General features: G+C 39.3%; 1 protein-coding gene across 1 annotated transcript in view; it reads left to right on the forward strand.

Annotated features, from left to right (window-relative positions):
- LOC126109491 (protogenin A-like) overlaps positions 1 to 22,055 on the forward strand; it is a 288,364-nt gene that overhangs the window by 215,206 nt on the left and 51,103 nt on the right. Inside the window, exons 12-14 of the mRNA XM_049914516.1 lie at positions 8,800 to 9,028; positions 13,075 to 13,205; positions 19,802 to 19,995. Coding sequence (XP_049770473.1) covers positions 8,800 to 9,028; positions 13,075 to 13,205; positions 19,802 to 19,995 — 554 coding nt within the window. The remainder of the gene's footprint in view (positions 1 to 8,799; positions 9,029 to 13,074; positions 13,206 to 19,801; positions 19,996 to 22,055) is intronic.

The following is a 22,055-nucleotide window of genomic DNA, read 5'->3' on the forward strand; positions in this document are numbered from 1 at the left end:
ACGCTCACCAAGTTTCAGCCATGTTGGCTTATTTCTTTGTGATTGGCATTCATGTGAATCAAGGTATCAAGGAAGTCGAGTGATTGTCAAAAAATGACAAAAAAGAATTTCATGTGATGATTAAACATTACTTTATGAAAGGCAAAACGTCTCGGGAGACTAAAGAGAAGCTTGATAAACATTACGGTGACTCTGCACCTTCGATTAGAACAGTTTATAAGTGGTTTCAAAATTTTCAGAGTGGCCATATGGGCACAAGTGATGCTGAATGTTCTGGGCGCCCTGTGGAGGTTACGACTACAGAAATCATTGATAAAATCCATGATGTGGTGATGGATGATAAAATCCATGATATGGTGATAGATGACAGAAGAGTTAAGGTGCGTGAGATAGCTAGTACTGTGGGCATCTCGAATGAATAGGTACATAATATTTTGCATAAAAATTTGGACATGAGAAAGCTATCCGCAAGATGAGTTCCGCAATTGGTCACGCTTGGCCAAAAACGGAATCATGTGAAGTGTTGCAAGGATGGTTTGCAGCTGTTCAGGAAGAATTCGCAGGACTTTAAGCATCATTTCATCACTGTGGATGAAACACGGATACATTACTATACTCCTGAGACCAAACAACACTCTAAACAATGGGTTACCAAGGGTGAATCTGCACCAAAAGAGGCGAAGATTGTTCCTTCAGTCGGAAAGGTTATGGCAACTGTCTTTTGGGATTCGCAAAGTATAATCCCCATCGACTATCTGGAAAAGGGTAAAACTATTACAGGTGCATATTATTCATCGTTATTGTACTTTTTGAAAACAGAGCTGCAAGAAAAATGCCAGCGTTTGGACCACAAAAAAGTCCGTTTCCATCACGACAGTGCACCAGCACACGCCTCAGCAATTGTGGTCACAAAATTATTGGAAATAGGATTCCAACTGATTTCCCATCCCCCCTATTCTCCGGACTTGGCTCCCTCGGACTACTATTTGCTCCCCAATTTGAAGAAATGGCTGCCGGGACAAAGATTTTATTCAAATGAGGAGGTGATTGCAGCAACTAATAGATATTTTGCAGACTTGATCAATTCCTATAATTCGGAAGGGATCAACAAATTACAACATGTTGGACGAAGTGTATAAGTCTAAGAGGGCACTATGCTGAAAAATAAGAGGTTTACTCCAAACACGTAAGTAGTTGTTATTTTTGTATGGACTTTTCAAATGCTCCTCATACATGCTCTGATGAGCCAAAACTTTATGTCCACTTTTAGAGTGCAATACTGCAGAAATTCTGCACAATGAGGATTTGACAAGCCCTCAGCAGGCTTCCAGAGGTAGGGATGCCGCACCAGATGTCTACAAACAAGTCACACGGTTCCCACAGACTACGGGCCAGTGTCTCAATTAGGCAGAACTGGCATCTGATAGCATCCCGTATATGTTCTGTTTTCTTCAGATGAGGTGAATTTGCGAGTTCTCTTCCGAGCTTCTCATACCGGTGTAGCAGTTCTAGCATTGTGACATCAAATTATTGTGTTGGAAAGTGCCAGAACAATTGGGGAACATGTCGAGTGTGAAGAGATGCGCATGGTTTGCAATAACGTTCCTGTAGTCTGCAGCTGTCACGGTGCCTTTGATTACCACTGGAGATTCCATCGAAGCCCAGCAAACCTCGCCTGCGGAACATTACTACCCCCACCACTCTGTGTATGTGCCGTGGTGCGTTTTTTGAGGAGTAGTTCACACGACGACGGCACATGCGGCGGCAAACGTGAACGCGGCGTAATGAGCGTAACTGACGGTGTCGTCGAGTTGGTACGGTAATGCGTATGAGTCGTCTGCAGTGGAGCCCAATGTTTGACACTGTGTGCAGAGCAGTGTGTACTGAAACACCTGTGCTTGGCATCAGCAAATGTCACTAGATCTGCCACAGATGCGGGCCTTATTTGTGCTTTACAGAATGGACGAGTCTCTGTACTGCATATTCTGTGAGGAATGTCTGAACATCTGATGCATTGTCACCTACCCACAGCTCTACCGTTCTTCGACTACTTTCCATACCTGTGCACAACAACAGTGTTTGAACAGCTTGGCCATTTCCGAGATGCTTGATCCCAGGCACTGGACCATAACAGTCTGCTCTTTGTCAGAGTCACTTACGTCAGTGCAATTCCCCATTTGCAGCTATATCAAATGATTCTCCCCTTTTCCTCTGCTCTGCTTATCTATTTTCTAACCCAGAAAGATGGCCGCAATGCCAGCTGTCAGTACTAAATGTCACAGTGGGCAGGTATCGTAATGTTCTGGCTGATCAGTGTATGGCAAACTACAGATCAAAAGAACATCACAGGATAATGTGGAAACCTAAACCAGCAGTTAAATTGGCAATACTGTACACACAAAATGCAGTAACACATTGTCACACATTTAGCCAGGAAAAGTAAATGATCATTAATGGTGCTGTGCTTTATTGTATTTCACAACAAGAAATGTGTGATGCTGCGAATGAATCTGAAAGTTAGGTCGGAAACATCCTTCCCTGGACAATTTCCTAACAGACAGCACTTTCAGATAGAGGCAGAAATCGGACAAAAAAGTGACTATATATATTTTGTAAAGAAGTGTGTTAGGTGTAGAAAGCAAACTGAATTTATTAGTATGTTTGATTTCAGATCACTGATGAAAAAAAATCAATAGAAAGAAATATATATGGTTATATAAATATGCATTTTTTTAGGAGTCAGAAGGACAAATTTGTAACACCTGAAATACTTCAGTAGTATATATATGGGCAGTAATTTGGACAGGTACTAATCATTTCACATTAGTAAGTATGGTAATTGAGTTATTTTATTTCAATGGACTGAATCTGCAAGATGCTCCTGGCTCAGCCATCTCCTGTTTTGATGAAACCTGTACAGACTGTACCAGAGTGACCTATGTGAAGTTCTGAAGAGTGTAAGCTTCATTTGTGACTCAGTGTAGCTACTAGTGCTGTTTTGATAAGGGTTGCCTCTCTTTGGAACTGTAGATGTGCAAAGAAGAAATGCTTGAGTGTAGCAAAAATTGTTTCTGACCTAATAGCTCTAGGGTTCTGTTACTTGCTTCCCCGATGTGCAACTTACTATACAGATCAGAGAACAGAAGTAGACGCAAGGCAACACTGCCAGAGGTATAATCTCTTTTTAAACTGTTGCAAAATGTTGTGACAATTTTTGCCCATTTTCTGACAAGGAACAACTAATGACTAAAACATTCTGCAGATGTGGTCAGTGGATTAATTGTTAACCTGTCTGAAAATTAGTGAATTATGGCTTTCATAGAAATGTATTCACTTGTTATCAGTCTCTGAAGTTATCAAGGAAGACAAAACACCTTTGATTAAAAAGCCTGATGAAGGAAGCTATAGTTTCTCAGAGGCCCTTGTCTCACGGTAAAAGTAATACTCCCATGATGTCATCATAAGCTATAACTTTATACATTTGTGTAATATTTGTGACTGTTAATTGTTGTTTATTCAATATGTATGCGTATGTGAAGTCTTATTGTGGTTGGGGGTTTGATGAAATTGTGACACGTATGCTGCTGGTCTTGTTTTGCTCATGGTAGACAAGTTAGTTTTGTTACGACCAATGAGAAAATGGATCAAGAAAAGGTACATTAGATTTACTAATACAGTGTTCGCACACTCAACCAGAAGACATCACTTTTGCTAACTCAAGTGTTGAATATTATTATTATTATTATTAAGCATTACAATCCATGAAGGCTTTTTGCTGCAGAATGGACAATGTTGAACCACTTTGCTCTGTCTTTACAAGTAATTTGCCACTGTCTGTCATGTCCTAGTTTTCTGAGATCGTCTTGAATATTGTCCAAGTATCTCATGCGTGGGCGTCCAAGAGGTCGTCTTCCGGTGGGAATCTCTTCAGTCACTTTCTTGATGGTCCTGTTTGGTGGTGCTCTGATGACATGCCCTATCCATTTCAGTCTTTTGGCTTTAATTTTGGCCACTATATCGGAGTCTTTATATAATTTGTAAATTTCATTGTTATTTAGCAATCTCCATTCATCACTGATCCTATCTCTTATGGGTCCAAATATTTTTCTCAAAATTTTTCGTTCAAATACTCTTAATCTGTTTTCCTCTTTTTTTGTGAGAGTCCAGGTTTCAGATCCATAGGTGAGTACTGGTATAATCAATGATTTGTATACTTGTAGTTTGGTGTTCCTAGATATTAACTTACTTTTGAAAACTGTCAAGAGACTATAGTAGCATTTGTTAGCCTTCTGAATTCGTGATTCTATTTCAATTTTTATGGAGTTGTTAGAGGTTACTATTGTACCAAGGTAATTAAATTCATTTGTCTTTGTGAAAGCTGTGTTATTAATTTGCAGTACATTATTATTTGATGGATAGCGGGATAAGATAAAGTACATTGTTTTGTCTGTATTCAGCTGGAGGCCTGTGCCATTTGTGGCTTTAATTAATTGTGCTGTAAGAAGCTTCAAATCATTCTCACTGTCAGATAATAATGCAATGTCATCGGCGTATGCTACAATGTTAATTTTGCTTTCCAGTTGTGCTCCAATTTGTAGTAGCTTTACTTTTTGGATTATTCTATTGATTACTATGTTAAAAAGAACTGGTGAGAGTGAATCCCCTTGTTTGACTCCAGTTTTAACCTCAAAGTCTTCAGAAAGTTTGCCAGCTACTTTTATTTTGTATTTTGAGTTTAAAGTGCAAGCTTTTATTAAATTTATCAATTTGTTAGGGATGCCAATCTGCCTCATGCACTTCCATAAATATTCCCTGTTGATACTGTCAAAAGCTTTTTTAAAATCAATGAAAAGCATATGTACATTTTGATTGAATTCATATTTCTTTTCACCCAACATCCTTAGGACATATATATTGTCAATAGTCGATCTGTTAGGTCTAAATCCACATTGGGCATCATCTAGGGAGTCTTCAACGTAAGGGCTTATCCTTGCTAACAGTATATTTGTCAGAATTTTATATGTTGTGTTTAGTAACGCAATTCCTCTGTAGTTTGAACAATTTGTTGGGTCCCCCTTCTTGTATATAGGGCACACAACTACTTCTTTCCAATCATGTGGGACCTGTTCCTGCTTCCAGATGTTGGTGATGATTTTGTGTAAGCAGTTTACAAAAGGAAATTTACTGAGCTTCCATATATCTGTGTCTATACCATCACTTCCAGGAGCTTTATGTCTCTTCAGCTTCTTGATGCTTTCTTTAATTTCTGCTAAGCTGGGCTCTTCGTCCGATGGGTCAGCAGTAAGATATTCATTGTCATCTTCCTGAGAGACGCTTATAGTTGGAGCATTTAGTAACTCATTAAAATATTCCTTCCATCTGTTAGCAATGTCACTTCTTTCTGTTAGCAAGGAGCCATCTGGGTCTGTTATGAACTGTCCATAATTTTTTATATTCCCACTTTTAAACATATTTATGCTCTTGAAAAATCCTCTGGAGTCTGTGGTACGGTCATTCTCAGCTCTTCTTAATTTGTAATTCATAAAATCCCTTTTCTTTTTCCTAATGAGTTTCCTGGCATGTTTCTGTTTCTCTTCAAAAATAAGTTTGTTTTGTGTTATTGGTTTTTGTAGGAATTTTTCCCTTGCTAATTTTCTATCTTCGATAGCGTTCGAGCACTCGGCATCAAACCAGGGGTTCTTAGTTGTAGTATAATGTCCCAAAACTGAGGTAGTTGCTCGTGTGATATTTTCTTTCAGAGCGTTCCAGGCTTGATTAGTATCATCATTGTTAATTTTACTTTCCACTTCAGGTTTGTGTGTTTCTAATTCTCTAATGTACTGGTTGAGAATGTTTGGGTTTTTCAGTTTCATTGTATTAAACCTAGGAACACCATTTAATTTAGACCATTTATGTCTTGAGAGTGAGATCTTGAACTTGGCTTTTACAAGAAAGTGATCCGAATCGCAGTCTGCTCCCCTTTGACTTCTGATATCATGTATGCATTTATGATGTTGTTTTTCGATTAATACATGATCAATTTGATTTTTTGTGATGCCATCTCTTGAGGCCCATGTTTGTTTATGTATATCTTTATGTGCAAAATATGTACTTTTGATCAACATGTTTTTGGAAGTGGCAAAGCTAATAAGTTTTGTTCCGTTTTCATTACTCTGCTGATGTAGACTATGAGGTCCAATTGTAGGTTTATAATGATTTTCATGTCCTAACTTGGCATTGAAATCTCCTAGAATTATTTTAATTGAATTTTTCGAGAATGTATCATATACCTGTTCCAATTTGTTGTAAAATTCTTCTTTAATATTGTCCTCTTTATCCTCTGTTGGAGCATGGCAATTTATAACATTTAAAGTCTTATATTTGCATTGAATCGTAATGTGAGATATCCTTTCATTCACTGCCTCAAATTTCCTAATAAAAGGTAACAATTTGTTGTTTATTATAAATCCTGTCCCTAGTGCATGTATTTGTGTATCATTTCCCCCATACATTATTGTATACTTATTTTTGTTTATACTTCCATTACCCGTCCATCTGATTTCTTGTACTGCAACTAAATCCATTTTATACCTTTCAAGTTCCTGTATGACATTTATCAGTGATCCTGATCTATAGAGACTTGAATAGGTGATGGAAATTATTAGCTCATTGAAAAGCAGTATTCTTCTGGCTGTAGTGGTATCTCAGGCAAAATACTAAATCTTGTGTGAGTTAACCTTTATAACCAGTCAATGAGTCAAAAAGTATTTCCTGAAGACCAAGTTATGTAGTAATAACACCTATTTATAAAAGTGTTGATAAAAGAATAATTTCTAATTATAGACCCATCTCCCTCATCACTTATTCTTTGGGGAGGAGGAGGGGGGGGGGAGATAACTGGTCCATTTTTTCTGACAGTAAAACTGTTTAACAGCAGCTGAGTTTGCCTTCACGTAGTCATCTCTGCAGAAAAAGCATTAGAGTATCTCAACAACTTTGTTCTGGCATGATTAATAAGAAAAAAATTAGACCTTTATCATTCATTTGTGTGAATCATAAAACTCAGTAAGGGAAACTGAAATAGTGTGGCCTTAAAGGCCACAGATGGATCAGTCCTATGTCAACAACAGAATACAGAGAGTCCCCTCAGCAAATTGCACTACAGGTAAAAAACTAAATTTGCGGTGGGGAAACATGAAATATGCTTCAGTTGAAACTTCTGGGCTGAGAGGCCGGGTCGATGTATAAAATTTCCACCTAACGTTTCATCTACATCTGCGGGAGACATTTTCAGAGGTCATCCGGCAGTAGGCGGCCATGAAAGCCTACATTGTATGATAAAATATGCTTTCTCACAAGGATCAGTACTCGGCCCACTACTTTTCTTGACTTGCATAAGTGATTTAAGAGCAGTGTTTGCTGATGACACAAGTATTTTGGATCTCAGAAAGTAACTTACATATGTGATTTAGTGCCTAGATCAAAAGTATATGTCCTACAGAAATGTGCAATAAGTGTATTATGTAAAGTTGATAACCGACCATCGTGCAGAAACTCTGCAGTGACCTAGTGACTGGTACACATATGCACCAATACATTTACTCATTACTAGTACATGTGGTTAGTAGCAAGAGTGCATTTTGGATGAATTGTGAAATTCATAGCCACAAAACTAGAAACAAAGATTATTTTCACATAGATTGTGCATCTCTGTTAGCATTTAGAAAGAACTTTTTAAGTTCTGATTTGAGCATGCATGCCTCCCCCCCCCTCCCCCCCCCCACCTCACACACACACACACACACACACACACACACACACACACACACACACACACACACACACACACACACACACCCTACCTACGCATGTTCCTACATTACCTGCCCATCTGGCACAATGTAGGGATGCATAGTAGGAAGTAGTTCATAGAAACAGCAGCTAGTGTAAAATGAAGAGCACCAGCTTGAAAAAATAGCTGTCTTTCTACTAATCGACATAATAACCCAGTTTGTAAATCTACAAACTAAAAAGTGCCATCTCATCTTATAATAACAGTAGCTTGGAAAGTACATGATATATAAACTGAGCAAAACAAGGTGGTTACTGAGGAGGCTGTTGGTGGATACATTAGTACTAGTGAAATGGGCCTAGGGCACTTGAATTCACATGTAAAAAAGTTTGATTGGTTTCTCAACTGGCTGTGTGTGCCCATGACACTTGTATGTGGAAGATCATTTTTTAACTATCCTTGCACACACTTGACATTCCTCTGTCCAAAAAGTTTGGTTGTTATTGAACTGATCTTATCCACTCCTGACACTTCCAGGTAAAAAAGTGGCTATTTTTTTTTAACTGATCATGTTCACCTCTGACACTTCCATGACAGAAATATAATTTGGTTGTCTTTTGAAGTGAGCTTGAACGTACTTTACACTTCTGGCTGGTTGACATTGTAACTGGTGTGGTACACTCGTGAGACTTTTATGAACAGTTTGGCAAATAGCAACTCCGGGCCACCTGTACTCAAGTGTGCTCAGGAAAGCAGTTAATGATATTTGGTGTGCCTGTGTAATGCATCACACGCCTATTGGACAGGTTTTCTTGGTACGGTTGCTTCTGGGTATGTCATTTCCATTCTGACAAAACTCGCAACGTATGAAGAAGACAACTGGGCTCCTTGCTGAAATATTGTGGAGGAAATAAAAACAACAAGTTGGTTGAATACCCAGAACCACACCATTAGACTTTTTTATTGTTACTGTTTATAGTGCTACAGTCACGAATCCCATGTTGCAGTGGAAGGGCCACTGTACGAGATCCGCGTACGCTCCGGCGGTGTGGCCGGCTTCGCAGTGTCCGTCCCGTCGCTGCCTCCCCCGCTAGATGTCTCGGCCACTCCTACCTCCCCGCGGTCCCTCCGCATCGCGTGGACCGCCTCGCCGGATGTGGCGCGCTACAGTGTCGCAGTTATACCTCTGGGCGTTCCGGGTGGAGCAGAGGGGAAGCAGCGGCACTTCTTAGTCAGGTATGTCGGAGGTTGCCGTGCTGCCGGTCACAGTCTCTCAGGAAAGGAAGGTTGCGACTCATCTCAGTTATATACTAGGTGTAAAAATAATAGTGAATAGTAACTTTCCTTAGTCTTGCAGTACTTTGTCAGGAGGAAATGGCTGGTAAAGAAATAACAAAAATGCCAGCACATACTTTGTGAGAAAGGGCCAGGCAAAGTGAATAGGAGAGTAGTCCTACTTGTTTGTAGGAGGGAAATTAATTTTGTACCACCTGGTACACAGTACTAATAGAGAGAGAGAGAGAGAGAGAGAGAGAGAGAGAGAGAGAGAGAGCGCTAGCTGTTGCCCTTGAATAGTTTAGAAACAGTGTGTAATAAATGCTGACATTTCATATTACCTGGAGGAAACAACTCTAACTTTGCATCATTAATTAGTTTATGCGACATGTGAAGGCTTATTAGTATTACACTTGAATCTCTGAGTATTTGTAAATTATGTATAGTGAAAAATCTTCAGCATGAAAATGGTTAATATGAAAAATAGGTTTATTGTTGTTGTGGCCTTCATTCTGGTTACTGGCTTGAGACTGCCGTCCACACTGGTCTGTCCTGTGCAAGCCCCTTCATCTTTGCATAAGTGCTGCAGCCTACATCCATCTGAACCAGCTGTGTTCGAGCTCCCGTCTCCACCTACAAGTTTTATGCCCCAGTTTGTGGCATCATCCTTCATCGATTTCCAACAGGGATGAATCACTATTTTGTTTCCAACATCTGACAGCTTCAAATTTCTGCAAGTTCATCTTCATGCAGCACGGTTGCGGGACCTTGGCTGTTCAGTATAAAATGTCAAATCAAAACACCTTCAGCTGTCTAAATTTCCAGAGTTTATTTTGTTTCTGTTATCGGTTTCAGCGTTACCTTATGCCATCTTCAGGCCCCCTGACTGACATATAGGAGGAATCTGACCTCTGGTATAAGTCTGCAAGATTGATTGTACAAGAAGTGAGATTCTTCATACATACATACATTAATACTTATTCCATAGATCATGAATATGACACTTTGTAATAATGTGGAACATGCCACTTCAATGAAAGTTTTCTTTACACAAATTTATTTATTTTACAGTTACTACTTCATATCTAAAAATTCACCTGTTGAGTAGGAGTTGTCGTTCAGAAATTCTTTTAATTTGTTTTATATGTTGGTTGAATATCTGTCAGGCAAAAGACAAAGATTTTTGTGGCAGTATAATTCACCCCCTTTCTGTGCCAAAGTCAGATTTAACCCAGAATAGTGAAGATCATCCTTTCTTCTAGGGTTGTAGCTATGCACTTCGCTGTTATTTTTGAATTGGAATGAGTCAGGTCAGGGATGTCAGTCAGGGAGCCTGAAGATGGTGTAGTATGACACTGGAATTGGCAGCAAAAATAAAGTAAAATCTGGAAATTTAGATGGCTTAGAGCGTTTTAATTCACATTCTTTATTCCAACATCTTCACCCCTTCCTCTACAAGCAACTTTTGTTCTAAATAAAATTTTATTCAGCAATAAGACCTAAGATTTCTGTGATGATTGGATTTTTTATTAAATAAAACTGAATAAAATTCCCAATTTACAGCATACATACCCACTTCTGCCCAACAAAATATGTTCACACTGGTTCACCCTGGTTACTGCGTCTGTGTCGAATCTGGCTGAAAAATGGTTGTGTAAAATAGACTATTGTAAAGAATGTGATCCACATGCAATAATTAACATGCAGCAGGTAAATCATTAACACATTCACCTATGCCCTGCCCTTCAAGTAGATAGTCATATCAAAATGAAAATGATGTGCACAGTATGTATAATTTCGAGGTAACAACACAGTTCACAATTGATTCCTATTATCCCAGTAAGCATTATTGAAATTTTGCACAGTCCATTATAATAATTACACATTCACTTTCCAATATGCGAACCTTAGATAAAACTCCGCACATCGTACGAGCTGTAATTTGTACTATCTTGTCTGTGGTGTACATTTTCCCTGGTTTTAGATCTGTACTTTTCACAACATTCTGCAGACTTTAATAAAAAAGCTTCCAGGAGCCTCTCTTTTTATAAGATTACAATAATTAGAACTGTGTTTATACGTTGTTGTTCACTGACTTTTTGCAAATTATAATTAAACATTTACATTTCTGATTAACTGAACAGTGGGCAAAGATTCTTCTCAATGTGAGCTTTTAGATTCAACAATAATTCTATTGAATTATGCTACCTAGTCACCAAAATATCATATTCTGTTTCAGTAACAATTTTTTAGTTGAGAATGCTAATTAGTCTGAAACTAAAAAGAGTGCAAAAGTTGCGAACATATTTTTATCATTAGCTGTATAGATTCATCATTCATTTATATATACTTTTGATTTACTATATCAGGAAGTCAGTAATGGGATACATGTTTATGTAGGAAGGATGGTATCAAAACCTGGAACTGTGGTAATCATAATTAGCATAGTTTTTAGATAAATTAATTACACTTATGAGTTCCAATTAACCAAAAGAATGTAATAGATAATAAAGTCAAGTTAGATAAGCCCTGTGTCAATATTTGAGATACAATGCTCATGTCCTAAAATAACGCTATATTTGAAAAAATCCTTTTTTTCCTTCATAAATTTATCAGTTGCTTTTCACAGAGCACACAAAAACTAGTTACAAAATCTCCTGCTAGATGTTCGTATCTGTGTTACGCTACTTGCAGTGTTTACTGTTTCTTGCCTCTAGATATCATTAGTGGTACTATTCCCCGTTTCACTACAAGTGAAATACATGATAACAGGTGCATTTAAGTTTAAAGTGAAATGTGCATACCAAGAACATTTAATTCAAAATGAAACAAGCGATGCCACGAACATTTCTGCCACGCTGTTCTCTCCAATACCAAATTGATGATTCATTGATACCTTAAATTACCCTATCAGTCTACACCTTCCTTTAGTCAAATTGTGCCATAAATTTCTTTTTCTCCCCAACTAACTTCAGTGTGCCATTAGCTACCTAAGCTTCAACGCTCTTCTACAGCACCATATTCCAAAAACTTCTATTCTCTCCTTATCTGAGCCACTTCATCATCATTGACAGAGGTTATTAAAACACACACACACACACACACACACACACACACACACACACACACACCTCAAATGGAATGATACAACAGTGGTTTTATTGATGATCTGTTTAGCCAGAGAACAGAGTTGAGGTATCTCTTGTTCTTTTTTCTTAGCCTATTTTACTATCTGTTGGATGACAGCAATACTCCAAAGTACTCATAGTATAATATCATTTGATTTTTGTCTGTTCTGTCTATTGGTCTCATAAATTTCACTGTCCAGCTTCTAAGTATCCCCTTTTCTAGAATGAGATTTTCTCTCTGGAGCGGAGTGTGTGCTGATATAAAACTTCCTGGCAGATTAAACCTGTGTGCCAGACCGAGACTCGAACTCAGGACCTTTGCCTTTCACGGGCAAGTGCTCTACCATCTGAGCTACATAAGCATGACTCACTCCCCATTCACAGCTTTACTTCTGCCAGTACCTCGTCTCCTAGTTTCCAAACTTTACAGAAGCTCTCCTGCGAACCTTGCAGAACTAGCACTCCTTTCTTTCAGGAGTAGCAACTTTCCTGCTGACTCGCAGATAAAGACTCTCACAATTAAAGCTTTCGGCCTTTAAGGCCTTTGTCAACAGTAGACACACTCTCTCTCTCTCTCTCTCTCTCTCTCTCTCTCTATCTCTCTCTCTCTCTCTCTCTCTCTCTCTCTCACACACACACACACACACACACACACAAAAATGCAACAACTAAACTGCATTTTGGTTCCTCTAGTGTGGTGCTGTGGTGTAGGGATACCTTTGTGTGCCAGGACTTCAGGTATCTGTTGGCAAACAAACAAAAAGTTAATTATATATTTTAATTATTTTCAGGTAATAATTAAAGCCTTGTGGCTACATTGCATGAATGTGTGTCAGAGCGCCTTCACAGAGACATGTGCAATGACATTTTATTTCACAGCACGCCACCTGCCATTGAGGTGACAGAGCTGGAGCCCAACACGCTATACGAGGTTAAGATACGCAGTGAGGACTCGGCTGGACGGAAGGGTCCCTACGGGCAGACTATGGAAGTCAGGACACCAGAAGACAGTGAGTAACACCAGAACTGCTAGTCTTTATTCGCCACTTTTCATTAAAAATGAAGTGTGTTTCATCATAGATATGTGATAATAGGTATTAGTGAAGCCCTGATATTGTCAGGAAGGAGACAGCGGTCTTAATGTAATTTGTGGAAAAAAAATTGTGTATAATTTTTTTTAACAGCTAGACCATCTCCCACTCCCCTTTATATAATTATAGCACGGTAACTAGTTTCAGCTGCTTTCTGCAACCGTATTCAGATCGTCAAAACTGTAAAAAAGCATTGAATATGCAGCAAAAACTATCATCAGTAGCTTTAGTCATGCAATTGCGTGCATTCTTTTTTTCAGCCAACAAGACTACAACATTATCTGGATACAGACTTCATTGTGAGCGGACGACCATCGTTTAAACTGTAATTTCATTAGGTGACAATAATAAAGAAGGCAAATGGCCAGTTGCATTAGCAAAACTGCATCAAAAGCCCATTATTTGCAATTGTACTGCAGCTGCTATAGTGAGAACAATATCTCCAACTGTTACAAGAATTGTCAGCTGCTCCATAGCCTGGCGTACAAAGGAGTGACTGTGCTCGGTGTATAAAATAGTTCATCTGTATAAAATTTGCAAATGTTGACGAATAGAAGTCAAATGTCAGAAGCCCAACCAGCCTGGAAAAACATGTCGGAACTTTTTACTAACACAAGTGGCCATTCATTTTCTTTATTACTGTCATCTTGCAAGATTATGGCTTACAGGCCGGCTCGCTCACAATGAAATTTGTAACTACGTAATGTCATAATCATGTTGACCCACAATAAAAATGCATGTAACGGCATGATTACATCTAATGATGATAGTGTTCACTGCATGTCAGTGAATGCAACAAAAATTTAAAAAACTAATATCCATGTGTACAGTCTGCAAGCCACCGGATGGCATGTGACAGAGGGTACTTTGCTTATCACACAAGATGTGTATTGGACATGGTAGAATCATTCTGCAGTCAGCTCCAAATGCTAGTTCTCTAAATTTTCTCAATAGTGTTTCTCGAGAAGAATGTCTCGTTCCCTTCAGGCATTCACAGCTAAGTTCCCAAAGCATCTCTGTAATATCTACATGTTGCACAGGTAACAGATCTGTCTAGCAGCCCATCTCTGAATTGTTTTGATATTTTCCTTTAATCCAGCCTGGTGGGGATCCCAAACCCTCAAGCATTACTAAAAAAAGGGTCACACTTGTGTTCTGTATGCAGTCTTCTTTAAGATAAACCACATTTTCCTAAAATACTATCAGTAAACCAAAGTTGATAATTCGCTTTGTTCATTCCATGCTATATTGCTTTTCAATTTTACACCGAGATGTTTAATCGGCACTACTGTCTGTCAAGCAGCCTGCTATGAGGCGTGTTTTTTTAAGTAAGTACCATTTTGAAATTAAAAAAATATGTGCTAAGGTATCTTAATAATTTTATTTTTACATGAAAGCCTGTACCTTAATCTACTTTTCTACATAATTTTCGTCAATATTGAGGCACTTGTCATAACGTTGTACCAGTTTCTGAATACCCTCCTCATAGAAGTCTGCCGCCTGACTTGTTAATCACATCACCACTGTTTTGAATTTGTCATCGTCTTGAAGACGCTGACCGCCCAGGTGTTTCTTCAAGTGCACGAGCAGATGGTAGTCACTGGGCGCAAGATCAGGGCTGTGTGGAGGATGATCTAGAGTTTCCCATCGAAAAGATGTGATGAGATCTTTGGTCTGATTCGATGAGATCTTTGGTCTGATTCACCACATGCGGACGGGCATTGTCTTGCAGCAAAACGATGTCCTTGCTCAACTTCCATGGACTGTTGCTTTGATTCTGGTGTGACGTAGGCCACCCATGTTTCATCTCCCATAACAATTTGGCTTAAGAAATCATCACTGTCATTGTGGTACCACTCAAGGAAAGTCAATGCACTGTCTAAACGTTTGGTTTTGTGCACATCCGTCAACATTTTCGGTACCCAACATGTACACAATTTTCGGTAATTCAAGTGCTCGGTCATAATGCCATACAAAACACTACGAGAAACGTTAGGAAAGTCATCCCACAAGAAGGAAATCGTAAAGTGTCTGTTCTCTCTCAGCTTATTGTCCACTTCTTGCACAAAACTTTCATTAACGACCGAAGGATGCCCACTCTGTTGTTCATTATGCACATTTGTGCAGCCATCTTTAAATGCTCTCACCCGCTTTCTTACCATTCCATCACTCATAATGTTTTTTTCGTAAATTGCACAGATCTCATGATGAATATCGATCGCTTTTAGGCCTTTAGCACTAAGAAATCTTTTAACAGCCCGTACTTCACAGTTGGCGGGACTCACGATTATCGGAGGCATCTTAAACACTCGGTACACAACATAATCAAGGAAGAATCAGACTGTAATGGCGTCAGTGCATAGATTAAGGTACAGGCTTTCATGTAAAAATAAAATTATTGAGATATCTTAGCACATCTTTTTTTTAATTTCAAAACGGTACTTACTTAAAAAACATGGCTCGTACTAATGCTCTGTTCGAACTTTATGGGATAGTTTTTCCTAGTCATCTGAATTACATCTTTCTTCATTTAGTTTGTCATTTTGTGTCGTTCTACAATCATCTAACGACGACACTGATTGTTAGTGTCTGGATGTCCTCCTGTGGCATATCATCCTAATTCTGTCCAATTGGTGTGTTAGAGCATCAAAATCTTGAGATGGTTGGAGGCCCTGTCTATAATGCTCCAACTGTTCTCATTTGGGAAGACATCCAATGCCCCTGCTGTCCAAGGTGGGGTTTTGAAAGCACAAGGACAAGCAGTCGAAACTCTCACTGTGTCCAGGCAGGCAGTATTGTGCTCAAATGTGAGCCCAGGAAGGTTTGCCACGAAGGGCAACAAAATGGGGCACAGAATATCGTCGACATACCGCTGTGTTGCAAGGGTACCACAGATGACAGCCAAAGGGGTCCTGATAAGAAAAGAAATGGCAACCCGAGACCATCACTCCCGGCTGTCTGGCTGTACGGCAGGTGACAGTCAGGTTGGTATCCCATCGCTCTCCAGAGCATCTTCAGACATATCTTCGCTGGTCATCGGGTCTCACATTGAAATGGGATTCATCTCTGAAGATGTGTCTGGAGATGTCTGGACAGTGGTGAGATACCAACATGACTGTCACTTCCCTGGAGTGATGGTCTGGGGTGCAATTTCATTTCACAACAGGACACCTTGGGTTGTCATCTGCAGCAATGTTACAACACAGCAGTGCGTCGACGATACTCTACATCGTGTGTTGTTGCACCCCGTGGGAAGCCATCCTGGGCTTACAATTCAGCAAGACATTGCCCACCTGCACGTGGCAAGAGTTTCTACTGCTTGTCTTCTTGCTTGCCAAACCCTACCTTGCCCAGCAAGGTCACTGGATCTCTCCCCGGTTGAGAATTTTTGGAGCATAACGGGCCTGTCCCTCCAACCAGCTAAGATTTTGATGATCTAATGTGTCGTTTGGACAGAATTTGGCACGGTATCCCTCGGTAGGACATCCGACAACTGTATGAATCAGTGACAAGTTGAATAACTGCTTGCATAAGCATCAGAGGTGGACTAACACTGAGACACCCGCTAAACCCACTGGGCAGAACAGGTAATAGGATTGTGGAAAGGGCCAAGGGTTGAGGTCAGTTTCTGCTTCTAATTGTCATTTATTGTAATTTAATAACCTTTACAATCAAAGCGGCATATAGCCTAATCTTTACCAAATCCAACTCTTTCACGGCTGAAGGCCTCCAACAAGAAATCTTAACAAGTTAAAAATCCAATTAAAATAGCAATAAAATAATTAAAAAACAACATACGCAAGCTGCAATACAAATGGCTAAGGACCACAATTGAATTTCAGAATATATTACCATAGACCCTTAAAGGCAGAAGACCAGCATGTTTAACAACAAGAAATCTTAAAATCCAATTGAGATAGCAATAAAATAATTCAAAGAAGCAACATATGCAAGGTGCAATGCCAATGGCTAACGGCCACAATTAAACTTCAAAATTTTTAAAATATACCACCATAATCTTTAAAGGCAGAAGGGCACAGTGTTTAAGCTTGAAAGATAAATTTAAAAATTAATTTTGCAAAATTTTAAGAAAACAAAACAAATAACCATAAGCCTAAAATTTAAAATAGCTGACAACAGATAATTAAACAGCAGTGGCAATCAGAAGGCCTCCAGGGAGGTCGGTCTGCCTTCGTTCACTTGGGTGAGACAGGTGGTGAGCCCGACTATGCTTGATCCGTCGGAACCCAACCAGGGGTCAGCCACAGACTGACCGACATAACTCAAACTGGCAATGTTACAAATGTGATTATCCACAATGGAGTATGTATTAGCTGCCAAAATTACACACCATGTTGGACAGCAACAACAGATGAGGAAAGGACGCTGCCTGAAATTAAGTTAGTGGCCAGGGCAGGTAACCGGAACACTAACGACTACTAGGCAGAAAATTCCACTGGTACACTTGAATTTGAAACATGGTAATAGTTAACTTTGCTCAAAAGAACACTGCCTGAATTTATGTCAGTGCCCAGGGCAGATAACCAGAACACTAACGGCCACACATGAAAATTCCACTGGTGCACTCAAATTGTAGTCGACTAAAATAGTTAATTGCACCACATGGCGACTAAATCTCAGCATTAGAACCACTCGGTGTTGTTCACTGGAAAGCCTTCCCAACAGCAAACCACCGAAATGAATCACCACAGCATGAATAGATGTGGCTTGGGTAGTTGAAACCACTACTCAACTTTGATGATGTCCTGGGTCGGCAAACCACGAAGCTCGTAGTGATCAGACAATTCCACACGCGCTCCGACATTGCGCAGGGCTGCCAGGGGCCCCAGCTGACCGCACCGCACGGAGATAACAACTGACCCCTTGCTGGAAACTATGTGCACCAAACCAAAGATGGTACATGGCGCAAATATCGATACACATCACTGCTGCCACATGTAGAAGGAAGAAGAACTACAACGTAACCACGACAAGGGTGGGAAACCAAACACAGTTAGACAGCGAAGTTCACGAAAACGCATAGTTGGGAGAGAGCGCAACTCAAATGCGTTATTGACTTGCTCAGTTTGTGAAACTCTTTCTGTAGAATAAAGCATCAGATTTTCTGAAATTGTAATCATTTGTTTGTCTACTGATCTGTGGTGAGTCATTTTCTTCTTTTGTGTATATAGGAAATTGATTACACTCACAACATACTAACACAAAATCTCATGGAACTCTCATTTCAAGAATCATTAACACTTGCAAACAGTGTGAAAGGAAAACATTACTTAAAACACAGTATACTCTGTTTGGGCCCTGCTGTGCAATATGTGACTATAATGTACCACTCCACTAAAGGCACACATACTTTCTCTCCTCATTGTACAGTGCAATTGACACAATTCAGAATTTCACCACCAATAAACTGATAGAGATTAACTGCAGACCACAAGTGTCCATTTCTCCAAAGCCACTTATCTGTGTATCTTTCCAGAGTCACCATCCTCTTGCGCCACTGGAGAAAGACATCGATTACACTCCCAGTCTGTCGTGTTCACGAACGCTCGGCCACATCCCACATACACCGTCAATTATTCAGAATATCCTGGCTCCGTAGCACACTAGCTCACAGCTGACTTCCTCAGCTGTCAGTTACTGACCAATTGACTGCCATCCATGTTCAACTGCATCACACTGTGTTGGCTTAGGTCTTATTTCTAATCTCAGCTCTTCCTCTAGATCTGCATTTCTTACTGTTTCCTAACACATCTCGTACATATTAAATATTGCTTTTTTTTCTCTCTAAAGTTTTGTAGCTATTTTTCTGAAGATTTCGAGAACCTCAGCCCACATTGCCGTAACAAACACTTTTTGAGTTTGAAAAATACAAATTCTGTGTTATTACGTAATGTGTAGCTGTCATAATATTACAAGAAAGTGTAGCAAATTACATTGTGCGAATTAAAATGACTTTCTGCTATGTTGAATGTCTATTTATGACTCTCTCAAATGCCTGTGAAGCATGAAGACTTTGTTTTTCCTACTGTGACCACTAGATGTAATTTTTGGTGTTATTATTTTTGCTTCATAGCTGTCACCTGGTACGTTGGGACCACTTAGCTATGCTAAATTCTGCATTTGGTCTAGTGCTTTATATGTATGTTTCTCATGTAAATTGGCTATGAAAGAAATTTAAATGAAATATCTTGTACTTGCCTATGTATTTGAAGGTCACATCTTTTTTTTTGGTTTTGTGTCTGCAATAATTAACATTGAATTGAAATTTCATTTGTGTATACAGTTTCAACATTATCAGTACCAAAGGTCATATGTTTAAATGGAAAGAAGAGCAAAATTTTGAAATTCCAACTACAGATTTATAGAAACAAGTTATAACTTCCGCAAAATCACAGACGTTAGTCAGCCTGCAGGTAATGGCAGTTACCTATGAGATCAGCAGTGATTCGAAGGCACCTAATTGTGTCACCTGACGAGTCTGCACCTGTCTGCAGTCCCGAGCCACGTGCGGGACGTGAGGACGGAAGCCCTGAACCAGACAGCCATCCGCGTCACCTGGCGTCCGCCCGCTGTGCTCAACGGCGTCCTCGTCGGCTACACAGTGGCTGTCGATCCCAACCGCACGGCTGCTCTGCCCGGCAAAGCAGTCCGTGCTGCCAGCGTGTCCGCCGTGAAGCACTCTGCCGACGTAAGTGTGCCTGTTGCTTGAAACACAGATTGCCACATTGATTCTCTGAACTCTGTCGCCAAAGCTGTATTTAGTCCTTTAAATTAAAAAATGTGCACATAATTTCCTCTCACCATGTCAAAAATAAACATACCACAACAGTTGCAGTTTAACATTCAATATATTTTCCTCCTCTTTCAATTTGCTGACAACTCGTACTAATGTGGTACGTTATTACTTCAGCTTACATCATCATTCTTCATCATAATTGCTCCTCTAGCTTCTTTTGCAGTATGCCTGTGTTGCTATATATTTCTCTGAGGGGGGAATGGTGATCCACGGAACGCTTATTGCTACATCCAGGCATGTATTCCATTTAATTAAATTATGAAACACAAATTATCTGAATATTTATGTTTAACATGTTATGTTATTTTATTGTCATTATTGAAGTGAAAAATTACAACAAAAACTTCTGACATTACAGGAAAACTTTCATATGTGAAGAACCCTTGCATGAGGAAGAAAATAATTAATGAACAAATCAGTTTAAGCTATAACTTACTGACCATGTTAGCCACTAAAACAGTAACAAGCAAAAATGTAAAACATAACCAGACTAAATCGTTAATTATCTCCCCCTCTCCCTCTCACTTTCTCTCAAAAAGAAAAAGAAAACCTCACACAAAGAAGATGACTCCTCCCCCGCCCCCCTCTTTCCTGCCGCCGTAAAGACGAACTTTAAATAGTTCCTTATACAGAATACTGAGTGACAAATAATTCCCCTGGATGAATGCTGGGCAGTGGCTGGCTTAACCCTTTTGCGGGCACATTTTTTGTAGCAACACAGTGAAGATAATTTTTTTGCTACCCTATTAGAATTGTGATCAATTTTATTTTTGTGATTTAGGACCAAAAACTGTGGTGGTACATACAGTACACACGGTACCTTTGTAAGGTATTAAAACTGTAGTGGTAAATGGATTTCCCACTTACCTTTTGTTAGCTGATATGTGTTGCCACTACACATAAAAAATAATGAACAGTGGTTTCTGTTTTTATTTTATGTTTTCTTTTACAGTATTTAAAAAAATATTTGTTTCCGATATTTAAGTTTGTTTACCACAATCTGAAAACAACCTTAGAAACTTTATCACACAGTAGCTGATAATAATGTATATTGCATTAGCAAAGCAATGTGTCCCGACAACAGTAGTGATCCCACAACAAGCAGAAACTGATTGCTGTAGCAGTTTTCATACACCTGGTGCACTGTATACCACAAGATGTCAGGAATAGACAGTGGTAGTGAGATGTATTCCCAAAAGCTTTGGGATACCTCTAAGTTGCTGGTAAGTATGCTTCCCAAGGACCACAAATGACAGATTAATTTTGTGGTAAGTATATTCCCAATCCTCTTCAAGAAACTATTGTGTTGGTAACCATAGTTCCCAAGAACCATTCAAACACCATTGTTTGGTGGGATATATACTTCCCACAGTCTCGAAGGCTATATTTCAGAATGAACAGAAACTACAGCGGTGCAGTGGACTGCCAGTAGATGCCAGGAGCTTACAGAAGTGGTAACACATATTCCTTTAAATGCTGTAAAGAAATACGTTTAGTGGGAAGTTAAAACCGTCACAGGTATTTTAGTTCTGAATGACTGATATTTGTTTGGTCTCAGTTGTAACGGGTCTTTATATTTCTCACCAGTAACCACATAAAGAACCAATATTTTAATTTGCCGTTGTTGTGGTGCTAAAATTATTGGGTTTTAGATACAGTAAAACTCTTTTTTTTATGTTCCCACATTTATATTTTCCCACTTTCTACTTTCATTGTGTCGGTGCCAATAGAACTCCTATTCCCTCAATACAGTGCTTTTCCATCTTAACGATTCTGTCTAACAACTTTTTCCACATTTATTAATTTTTTCTGTCTTACTATAATCTTAACATTGATTTTTATACAGATTTCTGCAAGAAGTGCATTGCATTTTTGCTCAGAATCAGCCTCGGAACAAAGCAGAAAATGCAGAGTATACACAAAGTTATTGAGTATGTAATGTAGCATTAGTG

The sequence above is a fragment of the Schistocerca cancellata genome, chromosome 12, assembly GCF_023864275.1.
Source record: "Schistocerca cancellata isolate TAMUIC-IGC-003103 chromosome 12, iqSchCanc2.1, whole genome shotgun sequence".
NCBI lineage: Eukaryota > Metazoa > Arthropoda > Insecta > Orthoptera > Acrididae > Schistocerca > Schistocerca cancellata.